General features: G+C 50.3%; 1 protein-coding gene across 1 annotated transcript in view; it reads left to right on the forward strand.

Annotated features, from left to right (window-relative positions):
* Positions 1-23,329, forward strand: part of LOC140191744 (kinesin heavy chain-like) — an 89,050-nt gene that overhangs the window by 62,936 nt on the left and 2,785 nt on the right. Inside the window, exons 17-27 of the mRNA XM_072249443.1 lie at positions 1,147-1,264; positions 1,410-1,474; positions 1,746-1,855; positions 2,840-2,941; positions 6,941-7,001; positions 7,660-7,731; positions 8,394-8,498; positions 15,662-15,878; positions 16,139-16,283; positions 17,709-17,782; positions 20,164-20,191. Coding sequence (XP_072105544.1) covers positions 1,147-1,264; positions 1,410-1,474; positions 1,746-1,855; positions 2,840-2,941; positions 6,941-7,001; positions 7,660-7,731; positions 8,394-8,498; positions 15,662-15,878; positions 16,139-16,283; positions 17,709-17,782; positions 20,164-20,191 — 1,097 coding nt within the window. The remainder of the gene's footprint in view (positions 1-1,146; positions 1,265-1,409; positions 1,475-1,745; positions 1,856-2,839; positions 2,942-6,940; positions 7,002-7,659; positions 7,732-8,393; positions 8,499-15,661; positions 15,879-16,138; positions 16,284-17,708; positions 17,783-20,163; positions 20,192-23,329) is intronic.

Genomic DNA, 23,329 nt, shown 5'->3' on the forward strand with positions numbered 1-23,329 from the left:
ACCCTGGGAGTGTGTGATGGGACATTGTGGAGGGAGATTCACTCTGTGTCTGACCCTGGGAGTGTGTGATGGGACATTGTGGAGGGAGATTCACTCTGTGTCTGACCCTGGGAGTGTGTAATGGGACAGTGTGGAGGGAGATTCACTCTGTGTCTGGCCCTGGGACTGTGTGATGGTACATTGGCCCTGATTCTCTCTGCCTGATTTTCTGAGCACCTGCACTATCAAAAGCATCTGCTGCATTTGGCTTCTCTGCAGCTTCCGAAGTGTGGAGATTAGTGCTTCCATGGGAGTTTTGATTTGGAAATGGGGAAGTACCATTACCAGGGTACAGGGTGTTGGTGAGACCATACTTGGAGTGGAACACAGAATCGTACAGCACAGGAACTGGCCCTTTGGCCCATGATGTTGTGCAGAAGTTTTTCTAATGCCATGATGAGGTCACTCTCGGTTGGAGGAGCAATACCCTTATATTCCATCTGGGTAGCCTCCAACTTGGTGACATAAATATCAATTTCTCAAACCTCCGGTAATTTCTCTCCCCCCTCCCTCCCCCTTCTTTTCTCTTCCATTCTGGTTATCCTCTCAACCCTTCTCTACAGCAGCAGAAGACCACACTGGGTTCCAATCCTGTACCTAATGTAGTAGCCACTGGGTGTAAGTTATACACAATAATTTCTGTATACTGTATAAATTTAGCCTCCCCTCTGTGGACTCAGTCTACACTCGGTAAAGCAGCCGACATAATCAAAGACCCCACCCACTCTGGACATTCTCTCTTCTCCCCCAATCGGGCAAAAGATATAAAAGCCTGAAAGCACACACCACCAGGCAAAAGGACAGCTTCTACCCTGCTGATATCAGACTCTAGTCTATAGGACAGGAGGTACAGATCTCTTGTACACTAAGGTGGACTCCTGACTTCACTCTACCTCCTCATGGCCCTTCTGCACCTTATCATTTACCTGCACTGCACTTTCTCTGTAACTGTGACACTCTGTTCTGCATTCTGTTATTGTTTTCCCTTGTTCTACCTCAATACACTGTGTAATGATCTGATCTGAATGAACAGTGTGTAAGACGAGCTTTTCACTGTTTCTCAGTACACGTGATAGCAATAAACCAATTCAAATTCCAATTTTTCAGCACGAGGCCAAGATCCACTCACTGACAGAGTACACTCAGAATGTGGAGCTGAAGAAGCGACACCTGGAGGAAGCTTACGATGCTCTCAATGAGGAGGTGTCCAAGCTGCAGACACAAGGTAACCCCCCCACCCCAGTCCCTGTCCCTGTGTAACTGGTGAGAGAGTATCTGCACATCGTCTGTCCCTGTGACCGTGGTGGGAGAGGTGACACAGCGAGCCTGCAATTGCTTCTGATTTAACCACAATTTACCCTCCCCTGCAGATATGGTGAACAAAATGGAGGAAGAGGTGGAGGACGGGAGATCAGGAGAAGAGGAAGGTGTGAAGGTGAGTAGGCAGGGGCAGGAGGAGGCTGTGTATGCCTGAAAGCCAACACACTTACTCAATGCGATCGAAGCTGGCCACCAGCCCCAAACACAAGGACCCCTGTTAATAATGGTGTCACGTATAATGATGTCATTCCAAACTAGCTCATATAATCACAGATAATGATTATGTCCTCATCCCATTTGCCTATGTTTGGCCCAAGTTCCTTTGAAGCTTTTCCTCTCCATATTTCACCTTCTGATGCTTGACACCCTCACCTGTTCCTCGACAGAGTACCCTGGAGAAGCAGATGGAGAGCCATCGTGACACACACCAGAAGCAGCTGGCTCATCTGCGTGATGAGATTGCAGAAAAGCAGAAGACGATAGATGAGTTGAAAGAGTAAGCTCGCAGAAGGGGCAGTGAGGAGGGAGCACCCCGCTGTGGGAGGGGCAGTGAGGAGGGAGCACCCTGCTGTGGGAGGGGCATTGAGGAGGGAGTGTCACGTTGAGGGAGGGGTGGTGAGGAGGGAGTGTCACGCTGAGCGAGGGGAGGTGAGGGAGTGTCACACTGAGCGAGGGGCGGTGAGGAGGGAGCGTCACACTGTGGGAGGGGTGGTGAGGAGGGAGTGTCACGCTGAGTGAGGGGAGGTGAGGAGGGAGTGTCACGCTGAGCGAGGGGAGGTGAGGGAATGTCACGCTGAGCGAGGGGCAGCGAGGGAGTGTCATGCTGAGCGAGGGGCGTTGAGGGAGCGTCACACTGAGGGAGAGGCGGTGAGGAGGGAGCGTCACGTGTGAGGGGCAGTGAGGAGGGAGCATCACGCTGTGGGAGGGGAGGTGAGGGAGTGTCACGCTGAGCGAGGGGCAGTGAGGGAGTGTCATGCTGAGCGAGGAGTGGTGAGGAGGGAGCGTCACACTGTGGGAGGGGCGGTGAGGAGGGAGCATCACGCTGAGGGAGGGGTGGTCAGGAGGAAGCTCCATGCTGTGGGAGGGGCGGTGAGGAGGGAGTGTCACACTGTGGGAGGGGCTGTGAGGAGGGAGCATCACGCTGAGGGAGGGGTGGTCAGGAGGAAGCTCCATGCTGTGGGAGGGGCGGTGAGGAGGGAGTGTCACACTGTGGGAGGGGCTGTGAGGAGGGAGCGTCACACTGTGGGAGGAGCGGTGAGGAGGGAACGTCACGCTGAGGGAGGGGTGGTCAGGAGGAAGCTCCACGCTGTGGGAGGGGCGGTGAGGAGGGAGCGTCACACTGAGGGAGGGGTGGTCAGGAGGAAGCTCCACGCTGTGGGAGGGGTGGTGAGGAGGGGTACCATGCTGCGAGAGGGGGTGTTGAGGAGGGAGTCCTCAGATGAGCCTGGACGCTATGACTGACCCCAAGATTCCTGTCCAGCCTGAACCAGCAGCTGAACTTGGAGCTTGAGAAACTGCGTGACGATTTCGAGAAGTTGAAAAGTGAGCAGCAGGAAAAAAGCAAAACAATTCAGGAGCTTACGTAAGTGCAGGTCAACACTTCCCGGCCGCACCGTACCTTCAAACCTGAAAACACTCAAATCTCTCAGCCGGTTGGGCAGCATCCATGCAGAATCACTTCATGTTTCAGGTCAAGGCAGAACATATGAACTCTGTTTATCTTTCTCCTCTTTCAGCTGGAACTCCAAACTCCTTCCCTTCCCCCTCCCCCCTCCCCCCTCCCCCCATCTCCCCCCATCTCCACCCTTCTCCCCTCACCCCCTCACCCCCTCACCCCCCTCTGCTTCCCCCATCTCCTTCCTTCCACCTTCCTTGTTTCCTCCCCTGTTCCCTCAGCTCTTACCCCTCCCCTTCCCCACTCACACCTCACCTCCCCTCCTTCCTCCACCTTCCTTTTAACCTACCTTAAGATCAATTTAACCCTTCCCACCTACAGAGCCCTCCATTTTTCAATCATCCACGTGCCTATCTAAGAGTTTCTTAGAGGTCCCTGTAGCATCTGCCTCCCCTACCTCCCTTTGCAGGGCACTCCATAGACACACCATTCTCTGTGTAAAAAAAACTCTTCCCTGATATCACCCCCCTCAAACTTTCCTCCAATCACCTTAAAAAAACGCCTCCTTGTATTAGCCACTTCTGCCCCGCGAAAGAGTCTTTGGCTGTCCCGTTATCTTGTACACCTCTATCAAATCACCTCTCATCCTCCTGTGCTCCAGAGAGAAAAGCCCCAGCTCACTCAACCTATCCTCATAAGACATGCTGTCTAAACCAGACAGCATCCTGGCAAATCTCCTCTGCAGTTCTCCTCTAAAACTTCCACTAGTGCAAAAAATACAGGAATAATGAGGTGGAGGTCCTTCATGATGGATGGGGCCTCTTTGAGGCACTGCCTCTTGCTAATGTCCTCGGTGTTGGGGAGGTTTGTCCCTGTGATGGATGTGGCTGAGTTTACAACCATCTGCAGTCTCTTGTGATACTTGGCATTGGAGCCTCCACACCAGGCGGTGATGCACCCAGTCAGAATGGTCTCCACTGTACATCTGCAGAAATTTGCTTGAGTCTTTGGTGATCCACCAAATCTCCTCAAACTCCTAACGAAGTAGAACCACTAGTGTGCCTTCTTCGTGATGGCATCAGTGTGTTGGGCCTACTTTTGTGTTTCCTAAAGGTGGGCTGGTCAGTGAGTAGCTGGTTCCAGTAAGATGCTCCTTTTTTGTTCATAAGTGGTGTTTCTCTATGCCCTTCATAATTGTGTACACAACTATCAGGTCCCCCCTCAACCCCCTCCGCTCCAGAGCGAACTGACCCAGCCTCATAGCTGAAATGCTCCGCTCCCAAGGAACATCCTGGTGAATGTCCTCTGCACCCTTTCCCAGTACTGTCACATCCTTCCTAGAGCAATTACATTGTGTCGAGAAATTACCCCTCAGATCCCCTCAATTTCCCCACCTTAAATCTATGCCTCTTGTTCTAGACACCCCTGCTGGTGAAAGAAGGTTCCTCCTATCTACCCTATCTATACCGCTCATAATTTTGTACCCCTTGTACCCCTTCAGCCTCCTCAACTTTAAGGAAAGCAAACCCAGCCTATCCAGTCTCTCCCAATGACTTACATGGAAAGGTAATCCATGTGTGGAGCCAAAAGAGACGGGGGGAGATCTTAAATGAATTGTTTGCATCTGTATTTACTCGGGAGATGGACACAAAGTCCGTAGCTGTGAGGCGAAGCAGCAGTGAGGTCACGGACCCTATACAGATCACAGAGGAGGAGGAGTTTGCTGTCTTGAGGCAAATTAGTGTGGATAAATCCCCAGGGCCTGACAAGGTGTTCCCTTGGATCCTGCGGGGGGCTAGTGTAGAAATTGCAGGGGTGCTAGCAGAAATATTTAAAATGTCTTTTGCCATGGGTGAGGTGCCAGAGGATTGGAGGATATATAAGTATTTGGATAGACATGGACTGATTAAGGATGGTCAACATGTCTTCATACATGGTAGGCCATGTCTAACCAATTTTGTAGAGTTCTTCAAGGAGGTTACCAAGAAAGTTGATGAAGGCAAGGCAGTGGATGTTGTCTACATGGACTTTAGCAAGGCATTTGACAAGATCCTACATAGGAGGCTGATCAAGAAGGATCAGTCGTTCAGCGTTCAAGATGAGGTAGCAAATTGGACTATACATTGGCTTTGTGGGAGAAGCCAGAGGGTGGTAGTAGATGGTTGCCTCTCTGACTGGAGTCCTGTGACTAGTGGAGTACCACAGGGATCAGTGCTGGGTCCATTGTTGTTTGTCATCTATATCAATGAACTGGATGATAATGTGGTAAACTGGATCAGCAAATTTGCAGATGACACCAAGATTGAGGGTGTAGCTTATAGCGAGGAAGATTATCATCGCTTACAGCAAGATCTAGACCAGCTGGAAAAACAGACTGAAAAATAGCAGATGGAATTTAATGTAGACAAGTGCAAGGTTTTGCAGTTTGGTAGGATCAACCAGGGTCGGTCTTATACAGTGAACAGCAGGGCACTAAGGAATGTGGTAGAACAAAGGGATCTGGGAATACAGATACATAATTCCTTGAAAATTGTGTCGCAGGTAGACTGGGTCGTAAAGAGAGCTTTTGGCACATTGGCCTTCATAAATCAATGTATTGTGTACAGAAGATGGGATGTTATGTTGAAGTTGTATAAGAGGTTGGTGAGGCCTAATTTGGAGTATTGTGTGCGGTTTTGGTTACCAACCTACAGGAAAGATGTAAACAAGGTTGAAAGAGTGCACAGAAAATTTACAAGTATGTTTCGAGGAGGACCTGAGTTATAGGGAAAGGTGGAATAGGTTAGAATTTTATTACCTCGAAGTAGAAGATTGAGGGGAGATTTGATAGACAAAATTGTTAGGAATATACATAGGTAGACAGATAAATGCACACAGACTTTTTCCACTAGAGGATAAGGGTGAAAGGTGAAATGTTTAAGGGGAACATGAGGAGAAGAACAAGAGGATATAGATTTAAGGTAAGAGGTAGGAATTTTCAAGGGGATTTGAAGGGGATTATTTTGTACAATGTAAGTCACTACAGGGAGGACATGACTGCAGTGCAGAGGAGATTCACCAGGAGTTGCCTGGGATGGAATTCATTGAAAACTTCAGCACAGAAACAGCCCTTTTGGCTCATCTAGTCTGTGCCAAACCATTTAATCTGCCTAGTTCCATTGACCTGCACCCAGATCATAGACCTCCCATCCATGTACCCATCCAAACCTCTTCAGTCAGAGAGTATTGAGAGCGTGGAATGAGCTGCCAGCACAAGAGGTGGATGTAATTTTGTTTTCCATGTTTAAAAGAAGTTTGGATAGGTACACTATCTATAGGGTAATTTTCTATACTCCTGTCATGTAGCCCCTCCATCTCCTTAGCTCTAAGGATAGCAAATCCACCTTATCCAGTCTGTCCCAATGACTGACACACTCTTGAAAGTGGCATCACACAAGAACATCTGGCATTTTGATCTTCATAAATCAAAATATTGAGTACAGAAGATGGGACGTTATGTTGAAATTGTATAAGACGATGGTGAGGCCTAATTTGGAGTGCTGTGTGAAGTTCTGGTCACCTACCTACAGGAAAAATGTCAATAATATTGAAAGTGTACGGAGAAAAATTTACAAGGATGTTTCCAAAACTCGTATACTTGAGTTTTAGGAAAAGGTTGAATGGGTTAGGACTTTATTCTCTGGAGTATGGGAGAGTGATGGTGTGGAGAGCTATGGTCTGGCTTCAGATAGATAGGACTAGGCAGAAAACCAGGCTGGCACAGCCAGAAAGCCATTATCTGTGTGGCAGTGCTCGATGACTCCATCGCAAGCAACGGCCAAGTGAATATTATTGCAGTCGGTCAGTCACATTGTGCCACAGGTCGAGGGGGGAATGATTTAAAGAGGTTTGTTTGGGGGGGGGGTGGCAGCGAGAGCGGGTGTCTCTCAGCATCTCCCATTATTTCCACCACCCCCACCCCTGCAGATTTCTCCACGAGAAACACGAGCAGTCCAGGCAGGATCTTAAGGGACTTGAAGAGACTGTGGTGAGTAGTCACAGCGGGGGGGTATGCAGTTCAGGGTCAAAGGAGGGGCAGTGAGGAGAGAACACTGTGCTGTGGGACGGGCGGTGAGGAGGGAGCGCCGTGCTGTGGGAGGGGTGGTGAGGAGGGAGCGTCATGCTATGGGAGGGGCGGTGAGGAGGGAGCGCCGTGCTGTGGGAGGGGCGGTGAGGAGGGAGCACCGTGCTGTGGGAGGGGTGATGAGGAGGGTGCATTGTGCTGTGGGAGGGGTGGCACCACGCTGTGGAGGGGGCAGTGAGGAGGGAGTTTTGCGCTGTGGGAGGGGTGGTGAGGAGGGAGCACTGTGATGTGGAAGGGACGGTGGAGGAAGAGTTGCACTGAGGGAGGGAGCGAGTGCCATGCTGTGGGAGGGATGGTGAGGAGGGTGCACCGCGCTGTGGGTGGTGAGGAGGGAGAGCCGAGCTGTGGGAGGGGTGGTGAGGAGGGAGTGTCATGTGGGAGGGGTGAGAGAAAACAGTGAAAAGTGTCATAAATCAAAAGCTGTAATCACTTTGGCTGTTGAAACAATCTGTAATTTGCTCCTGGGTACACAACCCCCTCAGAAACCATGAAGTCCTCATAAGGTCCACTGCCCACAACCACCCTACCTTTCTGATGATACACTCTGTTCCTCTCTCCTCAGGCACGAGAACTTCAAACTCTGCATAACCTACGAAAACTTTTTGTTCAAGACCTCACCACACGTGTCAGGAAAGTAAGTGATGGCGGGCCACAGTGCTCGGGGTTACAGACAGACCAGCTGGGAGCTTATCCAGTAGAGGGGCAGGCAGGTTTGAGGGGAAGTGTGTGTGTGTAAACATCCTTGTTTTTAGCTCTCACCACCCTCCCCTCTGGTCTTTGCTACTTCCTTACTGTCTAAGAATGGGGTAAATTGCTCCCAATCCCAGGTGACAAGACGGTATGAACATGGAAAGGGGGAGAGGGAATTGGTGAGGGTGAGAAATGTCTGGCATCTGGGATTTGCTACCTAAGAGTACAGTGGATTCAAATCTGACAGGAGGGGGGATTCCGGAGGGAATGCTGGAAGGGCAAATGGCAAAATAACTGTGGGAGGGGGTGGTGAGAAGGGAGCTGGGCACTATCAGGTGGGTGGTGAGGAGGGAGTGCCACGCTGTGGGAGGGGCAGCAAGGAGGAAGCCCCTCAGGAGGGGTGGTGTGGAAGGAGCACTGCACTGCAGGAGGGGCGGTGAGGAGGGAGCTTTCCAGCAGGGAGAGCAAGAAGGGTGGGCTAGTGAGGAGGGAGCGCTGTGGGAGGGAGGGATGCAGCAGAGATCCTTCTCTCTGCCTACCCCACCCTCCCGATTCCTGTCACCACTGCCTGAGCAGCAGACATCTCCATTCCCCCCATCCCCCCAGAACACTGAGCTGGAAGCAGACGACAGCGGTGGGTGCGTCTCACAGAAACAGAAGATATCCTTTCTTGAGAACAACCTGGATCAGCTTACAAAGGTTCACAAACAGGTAGAGCTCAGGGGTCGGGTGGGGAGGGTCGGTCAGAGGACTGGTGGGTGGGGGGGGGGAGAGGGTCTGTTTGGGAGGTACAGTGGGAGGAGGAGGAGGAGGTGGGGTCATAAGTAGAGATAAGAGATCGTGCAGTTAAGTTGTTGAAGGTTGATCAACTCATGACCAATGGGTTTGGGTATCCTCTTCCCGACCCCTGTTCTGTTCCCCCTCTCCCGATGTGGACAGCCTCGCAAATGCCCCCTGCTTCTCGATCCTATCTGTAACGCAGGGACTAGAAGTGGACACGTTGCTCTAAGTATGCTCCAACCAGAGGGCAATACAGGCCTCGGACGGCCTACAGACACAAAAACAGGAGCAGGAGTCAGCCACTCGGCTCCTCAAGACTCCACGTTGAGCAACATGATGGTGGCTGATCACCCCATCCCTTCTTCCCCACAGCCTTCAGTCCTCCCTCTAACCACCAAACATTTATCCCTCTCCTATTTAATACCTTCCACCATCCCCAGGGGTAGAGAATTCCTGAGATTCCAAGTTTATGGCCATGGGCATACATACCTAGGAGGGAGATTGAAAACCCGGCTGTGTGGTGCCATAACAACCTCTCACTCAACGTCAGTGAAACCAAAGAGTTAATGATCAACTACAGGAAGAGTAAGTCAGAATCCATGAGCCAGTCCTCATCAGGAGATCAGATCAGATTTGCAGAAAATCAGTAACTTTAAATTCCTTGGCGTTATTAAACCAGAGGATCTGTCCTGGGACAGTACATCAGTGACTTCACAAAAAAGGCACAACAGTGCCTCAACTTCCTTAGAAATGTGCATACGTTCAGCACGTCATCTGAAACTTTGACAGAATTCTATAGATGCACAGTGGAGAGTATCCTGACTGGTTGCATCATGGCCTGGTATGGAAACACTAATACTCAGGACTGGGGGACCCTACAGACAGTAGTGGATACAGCCCAGTCCATCGTAGGCAATTCTCTCCCCACCACTGAGCACATTTACATGGAGCACTGGCACAAGAAAGCAGCACCAGTCATCAAGGACCCCCACCGTCCAGGCTATGCTCTCTTCTCACTGCTGCCATCAGGGCAGGAGGTACAGGAGCCTCAGGTCCCACACTACCAGGTTCAGGAACAGTTCTGACCCTACAACCATCAGACTCCTGAACCATTGTGAACATCTTCACTCACCACAACTCTGAACTGATTCCACAACATGCAGACTCACGGACTCTTTGTAATTCATGTTTTCATTTTTTATTGCACAAATTGTCTTATAGAGCATAGAACACTACAGCAGAGTACAGGCCCTTTGGCCCATGGTGTTGTACTGACCTTTTAACCTACTCTAAGATCTTTTGAGCATTGGTAGTTTGTCAGTGTTCGTTTATGTATAGCTTTCATAAATTCCACTGTATTTCATTATTTTTCTGCAAGAAAATAAACCTCAAGATAGTATATGCAGTGGAGAAAATACTCCCACCCTATCCAGCCACTCCTTATAATCCAATCCCTCCAGTCCTGGTAACATCCTCATAGACCTTTTCTGCACCCTCACAGCTTAATGACATCCTTCCTCTAGCAGGGCAACTGGAACTGCACTCACTTTTCCAAGCTGGCCATGTCTTCTGCTCTCTGCTTCCTCTCTTTCTACTGAGTGTGTCCCGGGCTCTGGAATCCCTATATTTCCTTAACTATTCTAAGGGAGGTATGTGGTGAAACTGGGACATTCACCACCAGACAGGGCTCTGGAGGCCCAGTCACCGATGCCACCTGAGGAGGAGGGAGGTGGATCTCGAGGCACAGAAGCATTGGGGGGGGTGAGGAGAGGATCAACCATAGCCATGCTGAATGAAGGAGCAGTCAAGGGGCTCCCCTGTGTCCCTGACCCACCTCTTCCCTGCTGCCTCTCACCAAGCACCCCCGACTTTCCTCTCCCACACCCACAAGCCTTCATGGGGAGAATTCCTGAGTCACTCTAGCTCCGCAGTGTGGTCAGGAGTGTTGCTTGGGGGTTGGAAATGTTGTGGCCATTTTGTTTCTTCTGCTCTGTCTTTGAATGGTCCCTCCCAACTTCTCTCTCTCTGTTTATTGCTCCCGCCTGCCTCCCTCCTGTCCCAATGGCTGCAGGTGATGATCTGGCACGATGAGGTACCTCTCTCTTCCCACCACCCATTTAACCCCCACCTTGCACCTCTTCACTACATTCCTTGCCACCCTCCTCCGGCTGTGGGACTGCACGGCACTTGTGTCAGAATGGCATGGAGCAGTCATCAGTCACCCATTACACCCAAGTCACTATGCCTGAGCTTCCCCAAAGAGTCCCTGGCACAACCCAGACCAGGCACCCAGCTCTTCCAGAGAAACCAGGGCATCCCTCTCGTGATGCGCCATTACCGCTTCGCCAACCCCTCCCTCAGCGCAGCACTCCCTCCTCACCACCCTCCCACAGTGTTCACTCCTCACCGCCCCTCCCACATCAACCCAATAACAGTCAGCTCATTTGCCTTTGTGAGGCACCATGGAGGAAGCTTGCTGAACGCTGGGCAGGTGCTGACTCTTCCAGAGTGGGTCTCATTACAGTCGAGGAGCTCCGACCTCAGGACAATGCAGTCATAACTTCCAATTTGTACACACTCCCTCCCACCCCACCTACTCCACTGTCCTTGTCCACCACACCAATATCTCAGCATCCTACCGGAAGCTCCTCCATCTCATAATGCCAACAGGTGGGTTGGAGAGTCCAGTTGATGCCCAAAATTGGCACCCTGCTCCCGACCTGATGTAGCACCCACCCCGTCACCTTCACTACCCCTCATATGCTGCTTTGGGTACATCTCTCATCTGTTCAGGCCTGCCCACTTGCATGCCCTGCCTCAGAATGGGGAGAACTCAAGCATGCTGCTTCACCCTGCCCTACCCGAGTAACACTTGGAGGGTTCTTCCAAATCTCAGCTGAGAAAGAACTTCCAGGTCCTACCCAAGTGGAGTCAATGTGAATCCTGATTGGATGTTGTGATCCTTTGAAAGTCAGACACACTCTGGTTGTTTTCTCTGGAGGCTGAGTGGAGAGCTAATAGACATTTATAAGATTATGAGAGGCATAGAAGAAGTAGAGAGCCGGTATCTTTTTCCCCAAAGTTGTAATGTCTAATAGTAGAGGTCATTCACTTAAGGTGTGAGGGGGAAAGTTTGTTTACACGGTGTGGTGGGTGCCTGGAATACACTGCGAAGCAGATACAAAAGAAATGCTTGAGACTGTGAAACACACGGATGTGCAGGGGCTGGAGGGATATGGACATTTTAACCTACTCCGTCAATCTAACCTTTCCCTCCTACATAGCCCTCCATTTTTCTTTCATCCATGTGCCTAGTTCCTAATGTATTTGCCTCTACTGCCACCCCTGACAGATCAGTCCACACACCCACCATTCTCTGTGTGCAAAATACCTACCTCTGACATCCCCCTTATACTTCCCTCCAATCAGTGTAAGATGATGCCCCCGGTATCAGCCATTGCCGCCCTGGGAAAAAGTCTCTGGCTGTCCATTTGATCTATGCCTCTTACCGTCTTGTACACCTCTTTCAAGTCACTTCTCATCCTCTTTGTTCCCACGAGAAAAGCCCTGGCTCACCTACCATGGGGAACTGTGTCAAATGCCTTACTAAAATCCATGTTCACCACATCCACTCTCCACCTTCATCAAATTGTTTTGTCAATTCCACAAAGAATTCAATCAGGCTCATGAAGCACGACCTGCTCCTCACAAAACCATGCTGACTGTCCCTAATCAGACTATGCCTCTCCAAATGCTTGTAAATCTTGTCTCTAGGAATCCGCTTCAATAGTTCGCTCTTTTCTTGTCTTTTTTCCAAGGAGGTGTGTATTGTCCATCTGCCAATCTCCCACAGTCACCATTAACATGTAATCCTGCCTATGTGAATGTCACAGCGCAGTTCCACCATCCCAGCAATGGTGGCGCTGCAGCCAGTATATTGCTCCCCATTCCAATGTGAAACTCTTCAATCTTTGCTTCACCTTTGAGTTCTACACCTGTATTTATAATAGGATTTGACAGTGTCATAGAATCATAGAACAATACAGCACGGATATGGACCCTTCAGCCCAATTAGTCCATGCTGACCACAGTGTTCCAATTTCATCTGTTCAGCCTGTATCCCTCTGAGCCCCTCTGAGTCCCTATCCAAGTGCTTCTTAAACACTTAAATACTATTGTGTCTACCTCAACCACTTCCTCTGGCAGTTTGTGTACTGGCCATCCTCCGCATAAAAAAGGTGCCCCTGAGGTTCCTTTCAAATCTTTCACCTCTCACCCTAAACCTATGGCCCCCTACCCTGGGGAAAAGACTTTACTGTATATGTTCCTGTAACTTATCTGTATGTTACTCATTCTGCTACATCCCAAGGAATGCAAACCTAGCCTGGCCAATCTCTCCCTATAACTCAAGCCCTCTAGCCCTGGTAATAATCTTGTACATCTCTGCACACCTTCCAGTTTAACCCCATCTTTCCTGTAACAGGGTACACAATACTCCAAGAGCTGCCTCACCAACATCTTGTACAATTGCTATAACTCAATGCCCTGACTGATGAAGGCCAGCATGCCAAGTGCCTTCTTCACCTCCCTGTCTACCTGTGATGCCACTTTCAACAAACTATGCACATGTACCCCTGCTTCCTCTGTTTCACCACACTCCCTAGAGCCCTATCATTTGTAGTACAAGTCCCAGACTGGTTTGACTTTCCAAAATGCATTATCTTACACATATCTGTACTGAAATCCATTTGCCACTCCTCGGTCCAATTTCCTAATTGATCAAGGCCCCTTTGTAATCTATGATAACCTTCTTTGCTATCAACAAAACCTCCTCATTTTGTGATATTCACAAATGTATTCATATTGTGCATTCACAAACAAATCATTTATATAAATAACAAATTACAAGGGTCCCTATTCTGGTCCCTGCAGCACACCACTAATCAACAGCCTCCAATCCAAGTAAACTCATCAAACTATAGTAGGGCCATCCTACCTGTTCTAGCTCCCTATCCAGTGTGGTAACTCTTCCATTTGTTTCTTTAGTCTTTCCACCTCTATTTTCTTTGCCCCTATTTTGTTATGTGACCTGGCTATGTAAATGTCATGGCACAGTACCATCATCCCGCCAGCAGAGGTGCTGCTGGTGTCGGTCACATCTCCTCGGGCTCTCTGTGGCTTGGTGCGGCCAGCTTTTTATTCCTAGCTCCCGTGTATTATTTTGCATGCCATCCATCTAGATCATTTCATTGCAACAGTGCATCAAGGTAGAACAAGGAAAGCAATAACAGAATGTAAAATAAAGTGTCAGTTACAAAGAAAGTACAGTGCAGGGAGACAGTAAGGTGCAAGGACATAATGAGGTAGGCCATGAGGTCAAGAGTCCACCTTATTGTACTAGGGAACTGAACAATAGACTGATAACAGTCGGGTAGAAGCTGTCCTTCAGCCTGGTGGTGTGTGCTTTCAGGCTTTTGTATCTTCTGTCTGATGCAAGAGGGGAGAAGAGAGGATGTCTGGGGTGGGTGGAGTATATGATTATTCTGGCTGTTTCACTGAGACAGTGGGAAGTGTAGACAGAGTCCATGGAGGGCAGGCTGGTTTCCGTGATGTGCTGAGCTGTGTCACAAGTCTGAAGTTCCTTGTGGTCACAGGCAGAGCAAACTGTGATGCTTCTTGATAGGATGCTTTCTGTGCTGTCGCGATAAAGATTAGTGAGGGTCAATGAGGCCATGCCATTTCTTCAAATTTCTGTAACCTCCTGAGGAAATAGAGATGGTGGTGAGCTTTCTCGGCTGTGATGCGAACGTGGTTGGACCAGAACATGCAATTGGAGATGTTCATTCCTAGCAACTTGAAGCTCTCAACCCTCCCGTTATTAGCATGGATGACATTTACAGGAGCCTGCACACTGCCAACCCCCTGCCCCACCTTTCTGAAGTCAATAACCATTGGTTTGCTGACATTGAGGGAAAAGTTATTGTCGTGACACATCTCCAAACTCTCTATCTGTTTGTTGGCTCATCATCATTTGCGATTCAGCTCACTACAGTGATATCATCTGTCGGCTGATAGATTGCCCCTTCATTTTAGACTGTGCTTCAACTTGTTGTCAGGGCGTGTACACATATTGATACTCGGGAAGGTGGGGGCGTTTGCTCCTTGTGGTGAACATTCATCACACAAAGGGGTAGGGTATGCTGGTGATACTGAGGTCTGCAGAGATTACTTCTCTCAGAGAGAGGGGAGGGAATGTCTGGAATTGTCTGCCCCTGACCTTGGGGGGCAGGTGGAGGCTGAGTCTTTGGGAGGTGGGGATTAAAGAGGTGGGCAAAGCAATGTTTGGGAGATAGGGTGAGGGTGGAATTGAGAGCTGTGGGAAACTGGGATGGAAGAGGAGATGAGGCCTGGAGTAGAACAGCCATGATCACACTGAGAGAAGTGCGACAAGTAATTCTTGTGACTATTTCCTGGTGCTCTGAAGCCTGGAAGTTACTCCAAGCAAGCCCAAAATTCCGGGAATTAATCAAGCATAATGCAGAACAGTACAGTGCGGGAACGGGCTCTCCAGCCCACCATGTTGTGCCGAATGAATTGAACCTAATCTAATCGCTCTTCACTGCACATTGACTACATCCATGTACCAAGCCAAAAGCCTCTAGAATGCCTCTATTGTATCTGCCTCCATCACCATTCCTGGCAGCACATTCCAGGCACCCAACTCTCTGTGTGGTAAAGAAAACTTGCCCCACATTTTAAACTTTCCACCTCTCACCTTAAATGCCTGTCAACTCTATCTACACCTCTCATAGTCTTACAAACCTCCATCAGGTCTCCCCTCAGTCTCTGCTGCTTCAGAGAAAACAACCCAAGTTTGTCCAACCTCCCTTTATAGCTCACACCCTCTAATCCAGGCAGCACCCTAGTGAACCTCCTCTGCTCCCTCTCCAAAGAAAATGTCAAGGTGGCGGGGAGGGGGTTTCTGGGGCTGATCCCAGCCACTTACTTCACCAATTGACTGACAGATGTTTTCCTTCCTGCCGATCTCTTCCCTTTGTCGTGGGGGGATCCCTGAACGGGACGACTACGCCCAGCTGGTTCGTGACAATGCAGACCTGCGTTGTGAGCTTCCGAAGCTGGAGAAACGACTGCGGGCTACGGCTGAGAGAGTGCGGGCCCTGGAGGCAGCACTGAAGGAGGCGAAGGAAGGAGCGGTGAAGGACCGCCGGCGCTACCAGCTGGAGGTGGAGCGCATCAAAGAGGTGGTGCGCTCCAAGAATGGACCCAAGAGGACACACACAGCGCAGATTGGTGAGAAAGGGGAGCGGATGTCCCACTGCAACCTGACCGACCTTACAAGGCGGCGCTCCCTCCTCAACTCCACTCCCTCATCATGATGCTCCCTCCTCACCACTCCTCCCTCAGTGTCACTACCCCTTCCATACTCCTCCCTCCTTGCCACCCATCCCAGAGCGCAACGCTCCCTCCTCGTCACCCCTCCCATAATGTGGCACTCTCCTCACCGATCATCTCAGAGTCTGTGATTCTGAGGCTCTGCCTTTCTCTTGCAGCGAAGCCAATTCGCCCAGGACACCACCCAGCTTGCTCCCCTCTGGGTCTGCAAGTCACTCGTAACCCTGACTCCTGCAACTTCAGCAATGCCCTCTTCCATACGTACCACCCTTTCTGCCTGGCTGACAGCTCCAAGATCAAATAGTAAGTGTGGATGGAGCTTCACTCTGTGCCTGACCCCGGGAGTGTGTGATGGGACAGTGTGGAGGGAGATTCACTCTGTGCCTGACCCTGGAAGTGTGTGATGGGACAGTGTGGAGGGAGGTTCACTCTGTGTCTGACCCTGGGAGTGTGTGATGGGACAGTGTGGAGGGAGATTCACTCTGTGTCTGACCCCGGGAGTGTGTGATGGGACGGTGTGTAGGGAGCTTCACTCTGTGTCTGACCCCGGGAGTGTGTGATGGGACAGTGTGGAGGGAGCTTCACTCTGTGCCTGACCCCGGGAGTGTGTGATGGGATGGTGTGGAGGGAGATTCACTCTGTGTCTGACCCTGGGAATCTGTGATGGGACAGTGTGGAGGGAGCTTCACTCTGTGTCTGACCCCGAGAGTGTGTGATGGGACGGTGTGTAGGGAGCTTCACTCTGTGTCTGACCCTGGGAGTGTGTGATGGGACAGTGTAGAGGGAGATTCACTCTGTGTCTGACCCCGGGAGTGTGTGATGGGACAGTGTGGATGGAGCTTCACTCTGTGACTGACCCTGGGAGTGTGTGATGGGACAGTGTGGATGGAGCTTCACTCTGTGACTGACCCTGGGAGTGTGTGATGGGACAGTGTGGATGGAGCTTCACTCTGTGTCTGACCCTGGGAGTGTGTGATGGGACAGTGTGGAGGGAGATTCACTGTGTGTCTTACCCTAGGAGTGTGTGATGGGATGGTGTGGAGGGAGATTCACTCTGTGTCTGACACTGGGAGTGGGTGATGGGACGGTGTGCAGGGAGATTCACTCTGTGTCTGACCGTGGGAGTGTGTGATGGGATCGTGTGGAGGGAGATTCACTCTGTGACTGACCCTGGGAGTGTGTGATGGGACAGTGTGGATGGAGCTTCACTCTGTGACTGACCCCGAGAGTGTGTGATGGGACAGTGTGGAGGGAGCTTCACTCTGTGTCTGACCCTGGGAGTGTGTGATGGGACAGTGTGGAGGGAGATTCACTGTGTGTCTGACCCTAGGAGTGTGTGATGGGATGGTGTGGAGGGAGATTCACTCTGTGTCTGACACTGGGAGTGGGTGATGGGACGGTGTGCAGGGAGATTCACTCTGTGTCTGACCGTGGGAGTGTGTGATGGGGCAGTGTGGAGGGAGATTCACTCTGTGTCTGACCCCGGAAGTGTGTGATGGGACAATGTGGAGGGAGAATTCACTCTGTGTTTGACCCCGGGAGTGTGTGATGGGATGGTGTGGAGGGAGATTCACTCTGTGTCTGACTCTTGGAGTGTGTAATGGGAGGGGGTGGATGAGCCTTACCCTGTATGGGTGTGTGCCTACTTATATGTTGAGTGAGTCTGTTGTGTGTGTCTCATTGGGAATTTGATTCAGGCATGTACTGACTGATTCCTCCCTTCCCAAGCTCAATAGGTGAACCCTGCAGCAGTGTGCCCACCGATTGCCTTGACCTCTGTCAGAAGGAGATTGTGGATAATGGTACGATTTATCGACCTGCCCTTTTCTTGTGTTGCTGGAAGTTTCTGAGACTGGTGATAACCTACCGCAACGACGATTGGCATTATATGGGAATGGTGTTCACACTTGGCCAGTTTACACATCACCTGGCATGTAATGGCAATGAACGCAGGCCAGTGCGAGACATCAGCACTTGATAGTCACATCGGAAACAGAGGGCAGTTTGGACTGATTGCTGCGTAATGGCAGTAAACACAAGCCAGTGCAAAACACCATCACTTGAAGCTTGTGTAGAACAAGCTGGTTTAGAGTATGTAAGGATATCAAACACAGGCCAGCACTTGATGGTCATCCAGGAAACACAGGGCAGTTTGGATTGAATGGTGTGCGAAGGCAGCAAACACACTCTAGCACACAAACAGGTCCTTTGGCCCATCTAGTCTGTGCCGAACCACTATAACTGTCTACTCCCATCGACCTGCATAGGGCCCATAGCCCTTCAAACCCCTATCATCTTCATATCTAGCCAACATTCTCTTAAACACTGAAATCAAGCTCGCATGTACCACTTGTGCTGGCAACTCATTCCACACACTCATGACCCTCTGAGTGAAGAAGTTTCCCCTCACGTTCTCCTGAACTTTTCACCTTTCACCCTTAACCTATGACCTCTGATTGTAGTCCCACCCAACCTCAGTGGAAAAAGCCTGCTTGCATTAACCCTATCTATACCCCCCATAATTTTGTATACCTCCATCAAATCTCATCTCGATCTTCTACATTCCTAGGAATAAGGTCCTAACCTATTCAGTCTTTCCTTATAACTCAGGTCACGCAGACCTGGCAGCACCCTTGAAATTTTCTCTGTACTCTTTCAATCTTAGTTTCTGTACTTCTTTCCTGTAGGTAGGTGACCAAAACTGCACCAATAATCCAAATTAGGGCCTCACCAACATCTTGTCGAAATTCAACATAACATCCCAACTCCTGTACTCAATACTTCGGTTTATGAAGGCCAATGAGCCCAAAGCTTTCTTTACAACTGTCTACCTGTGATGCCATTTTCAATAAATCATGGGCCAATATTCCCATGTTCCTTTATTCTACCACACTCTTCAACGTCCTACCATACACTAAGTAAGGTCCACCCTGGTTGGTCCGACCGAAGTGCAACACCTCGCACTCGTCTGGATTAAATTCCATCTGCCATTTTTCAGCCCACTTTTCCAGCCTTCCTCACTGTCCACAACATTTACAATCTTGGTGCCATCCGTAAATTTGCTGTTATCCACATTATCATCCAGATCACTGATATAGATGACAAACAACAACAGATCCAGCACCGGTCCATGTGGTACTCCACTAGTCACAGGCCTCCAGTCAGAGAGGCAACCCTCTACTATCACTCTTTGTCTTCTCCCATAAAGCCAATGTCTGATCCAATTTACTACCTCATCTTGAATGCTAAGTGACTGAACCTTCCTGACCAACCTCCCACATGGGACCTTGTCAAATGCCTTGCAGACAACATCCACTGCCTTGCCTTCATCAACTTTCCTGGTAACTTCCTCGAAAAACTCTAACTATCCTTAGTGAGTCTATGTATATCCAAATACTTATATATTTAGTCCCTGAGAATACCTTCCAATACATTCCTACTACTGATGTCAAGCTCATCAGCCTATAATTTCCTGGTTCATGATTATAGCCTTTCCTAAACAGCAGAACAACATTGGCTATCCTCCAATCCTTCGATACCTCTCCTGTTGCTAAGAATGATTTAAGTATCTGAGCTAGGGCCCAGAGATTTAAGTATCTGAACTAGGGCCCCAGAAATTTCTGCACTTGTCCCTTATAGGGTCCGAGGGAACACCTTGTCACCCTAATTAGCCTCAGGACAGCAAACACCTTCTCTGTAATCTGTATAGGGTCCATGAAGTTGATGCCGCTTTGCCTCAATTCTATGGACTCTGTGTCTGTCTGAGTAAATATTAATTTAAGGTCTCTCCCATCACTTTTGGCTCCACACATGGATTATTACCTTTCTGATCTCCCAGAGGAACAATTTTGTCCCTTGCAATCCTGATGCAGGTAACTGGTACAGAATGCCCGTGTAAAACACAGACCAGTTGAACTAATTATTGTTTTCTCTGTTCACGCTCCCTCCCTCCCTGTGTACTAATCACTGTTTTACCTTGCTCCCTCCCTCCCTGTGTATTAGTCACTTTGTTTCTCCATTCAATCTCCCTGGACTGCCTCTCCCTCCCCCTCCCTCCATTCCTGTGTCCAAATCATTGTATTTTCTGTTCATCGCTCACCCTCTCTGTGTACTAATCACTTTTTTTTTCTGTTCACTCTCACCCAATCCCACCCTGACCATTTGGTCAATCCCTTCTCCACAGGGAATGAGACGGACATCAATGACAACAGGTGAGCACCAGACTCCCATGGTCCTCTTAGCATGAATGAGCGGGCCAGCACTCGTATCAGAAGCAGGGCTTCAAATCTCACCTCGGTGGACGTGGAAGTAAAACTGACACGTTTTTTCAAATAAACTTACAAGCTCTCTACCCAAGAAATTGAGAGAGGGAGGTCAATTTGTAAATTGGTTTATTACTGTCATCACGGTGTACTGAAAAACATTTGATTTTGCATGCCACCCATACAGATTATTTCACCACATTGAGGTAGAACAAGGGAAAACAATAATAGAATGCAACACGCAGGGAAAGTACAAGTGCAGGTAAACAATAAGGTGCCTGGGTCATAATGAGGCCTAGAGCCCAATTAATCGTACTGGGAGACCATTCGATAGTCTTCCTTCTTTCTTTTCAAATCTTTTTATTGTTATATTATACAAAAGAAATAACATGAGCACATTGAAATAACAACACTTACAATGTCTCAAAGAAGACATTATCTTAAAGATTGAAAAAAAAATTTTGTGATAACCAAAAAAACTTACTAAGCAGAAAAAGTGGGAGAAGAAAAAAACAATAGTCTTCTAATGCAAACAAGAGGAATACTGCAGATGCTGGAAATTCAAGCAACACACATCAAAGTTGCTGGTGAACGCAGCAGGCCAGGCAGCATCTCTAGGAAGAGGTACAGTCGACATTTCAGGCCAGGACCCTTCAGAATCAGGTTTATTATCACCGGCATGTGACGTGAAATTTGTTAACTTAGCAGCAGCAGTTCAATGCAATACATAATCCAGTATAGTGTGGTCGCGCTGATACACAACGAGTGAAAGCAACACACTGAGTTGAGCAGGGTCTGGTTGAACTGCTTACTGTTTCAATCCACGTGCGATTATGTGCCTGCTCCCAGCATCCCCTGCTCTTTGCGGGGTGGAAGTGACGTAGGCTTCCAGGCCAAGGCCTGCCCCGCACTCAGAGCCCTCTCGGTTGCCGCTGGCTGCAGACTCGCCCGCGACTGCTGGAGCCCGTTGGCTTGCCGCATGGGCGAGCCGCCACATGGACCCGCCCCCCCCCCCCCCCCCCAGAACTGGCGCTAGGAGGTGCAGAGTCCGCAGCCTGCACACTCTCAGTTCTTTTAGGTGGCCGGCCTCATCGTCGTGGGGGTGGCACCGCAACCGGGCATTCAAGGTCTAGATGCGCTGGTTTGAGACGGTTAATGGTAAAAGTCTCATCCCGACCGCCGATGTCGAGAACGCAGGTTGTCCCATTATGGCGCACCACCTTGTAGGGTCCTTCGTATGGTCGCTGCAGGGGTGGTCTGTGCGCGCCTCAGCGAACGAAAACATACTTGCTCTGTTGTAGGTCCTTGGGAATGAAAGAGGGTGTTGTTCTGTGATGGGACGTCGGGACTGGGGCAAGTGTTCCAAGCTGCTCCCGGAGTTTAGTTAGCACCCCAGCAGGTGTGTCCTCTGGGCCATGGGGTGCTGCCACAAACTCACTGGGAACTGTGAGCAGGGTACCATAAACCAGTTCGGCCGATGATGCGGCCTGGTCCTCCTTGGGTGCTGTGCGGATACCAAGCAGCACCCGGGGGAGTTCATCAACCCAGTCTGGCCCTCGGAGGCGTGCCATCAGGGCTGACTTCAAGTGCCTGTGGAAACGTCCCACCAGGCCATTGGACTGCGGGTGGTAAGCAGTCGTTCGGTGGAGCTGGGTTCCAAGTAGTTGTGCCAGTGCAGACCACAAAGCCGATGTGAACTGCACACCCCTGTCTGAAGTGATGTGGGCTGGGAGTCCGAACCGTGCCACCCAGCTGGTAATCAGGGCTCTGGCGCATGTCTCCGTGGCTGTGTCAGCGAGTGGGATAGCTTCCGGCCACCTCGTGAACCTGTCCACCATGGTGAACAGGTATCTCGCTCCTCTCGAAACTGGCAGTGGGCCGACGATGTCCACATGGACATGTTCAAACCTCCCATGTGTCGGCTGGAAGGGTTGCAGTGGGGCCCTCACGTGCCTCTGGATTTTGGAGGTTTGACAGTGTGTGCATGTCCTGGCCCAGTGCCCAACCTGCTTGCGTAGGCTGTGCCACACAAACCTGTCTGCGATCAGCCGGATGGTCTCCCGGATGGAAGGGTGGGCTAAACCGTGCAAGGCGTTGAAAACGCGATGCCTCCAAGCGGTCGGAACAAAGGGCCGAGGTTGCCCCGTGGACACATCGCAAAGGAGCTTCTTACCTTCGGGCCCAATGGGTATGTCTTTCAGGTGGAGTCCTGAGACTGCGGTTCGGTATGCTGGCATCTCTCCGTCCAGTCGTTGAGCCTCAGGTAATGCCACATAATCCACCTCCGGAGACAGAGAGGGCACTGATTGGATGGAGATTCGTGACAGCGTGTCTGCCACCACGTTGTTCTTCCCAGAGATGTGCTTGATCATGGTGGTAAACTCCCGAGATGTACGACAGATGGTGCTGTTGGCGGCCCGACCACGGGTCCGACACTTTGGCAAATACGAAAGTGAGGGGCTTGTGGTCTGTGAAGACCGTGAACTCTCTCCCTTCCAGGAAATACCTGAAGTGCCGGATGGCAAGGTACAGGGCCAGCAGCTCCCTGTCGAAAGCGCTGTACTTAAGCTCCGGGGGTCGTAGGCGCCGGCTGAAGAAGACGAGCGGCTTCCACTGCCTTCGATGAGCTGCTCGAGCACGCCGCTAACTGCCGCGTCGGAGGCATCCACAGTGAGGACAGTGAGGACATCGACCCGGGGTGGACCAGGAGCGTGGCGTTTGCTAGTATGTTCTTGGCTTGTTCAAAGGCCGCTGTCACCTCCTCTGTCCAGGTGACCTCTTTGACCTTGCCGGACATCAAGCCGAAAAGGGGCCGCATGATCCGGGCCGCTGAGGGCAGGAAACGGTGATAAAAGTTAACCATCCCAACAAATTCCTGCAGGCCTTTAACAGTGCTGGGTCTGGTGAATTGGCAGATGGCTTCAACTTTTGCCAGCAGGGGCACAGCTCCATGGCAGTTGATCCAGTGTCCCAAGAAGTCGATGGCGGGTAGGCCGAACTGGCACTTGGCGGGGTTGATAGCCAGGCTGTAGTTGCTTAGGTGGCAGCAGAGCAGGCATAAATGTGCTAGATGTTTCTGGAATGCAG

Source organism: Mobula birostris, chromosome X (genome assembly GCF_030028105.1).
Source record: "Mobula birostris isolate sMobBir1 chromosome X, sMobBir1.hap1, whole genome shotgun sequence".
NCBI lineage: Eukaryota > Metazoa > Chordata > Chondrichthyes > Myliobatiformes > Myliobatidae > Mobula > Mobula birostris.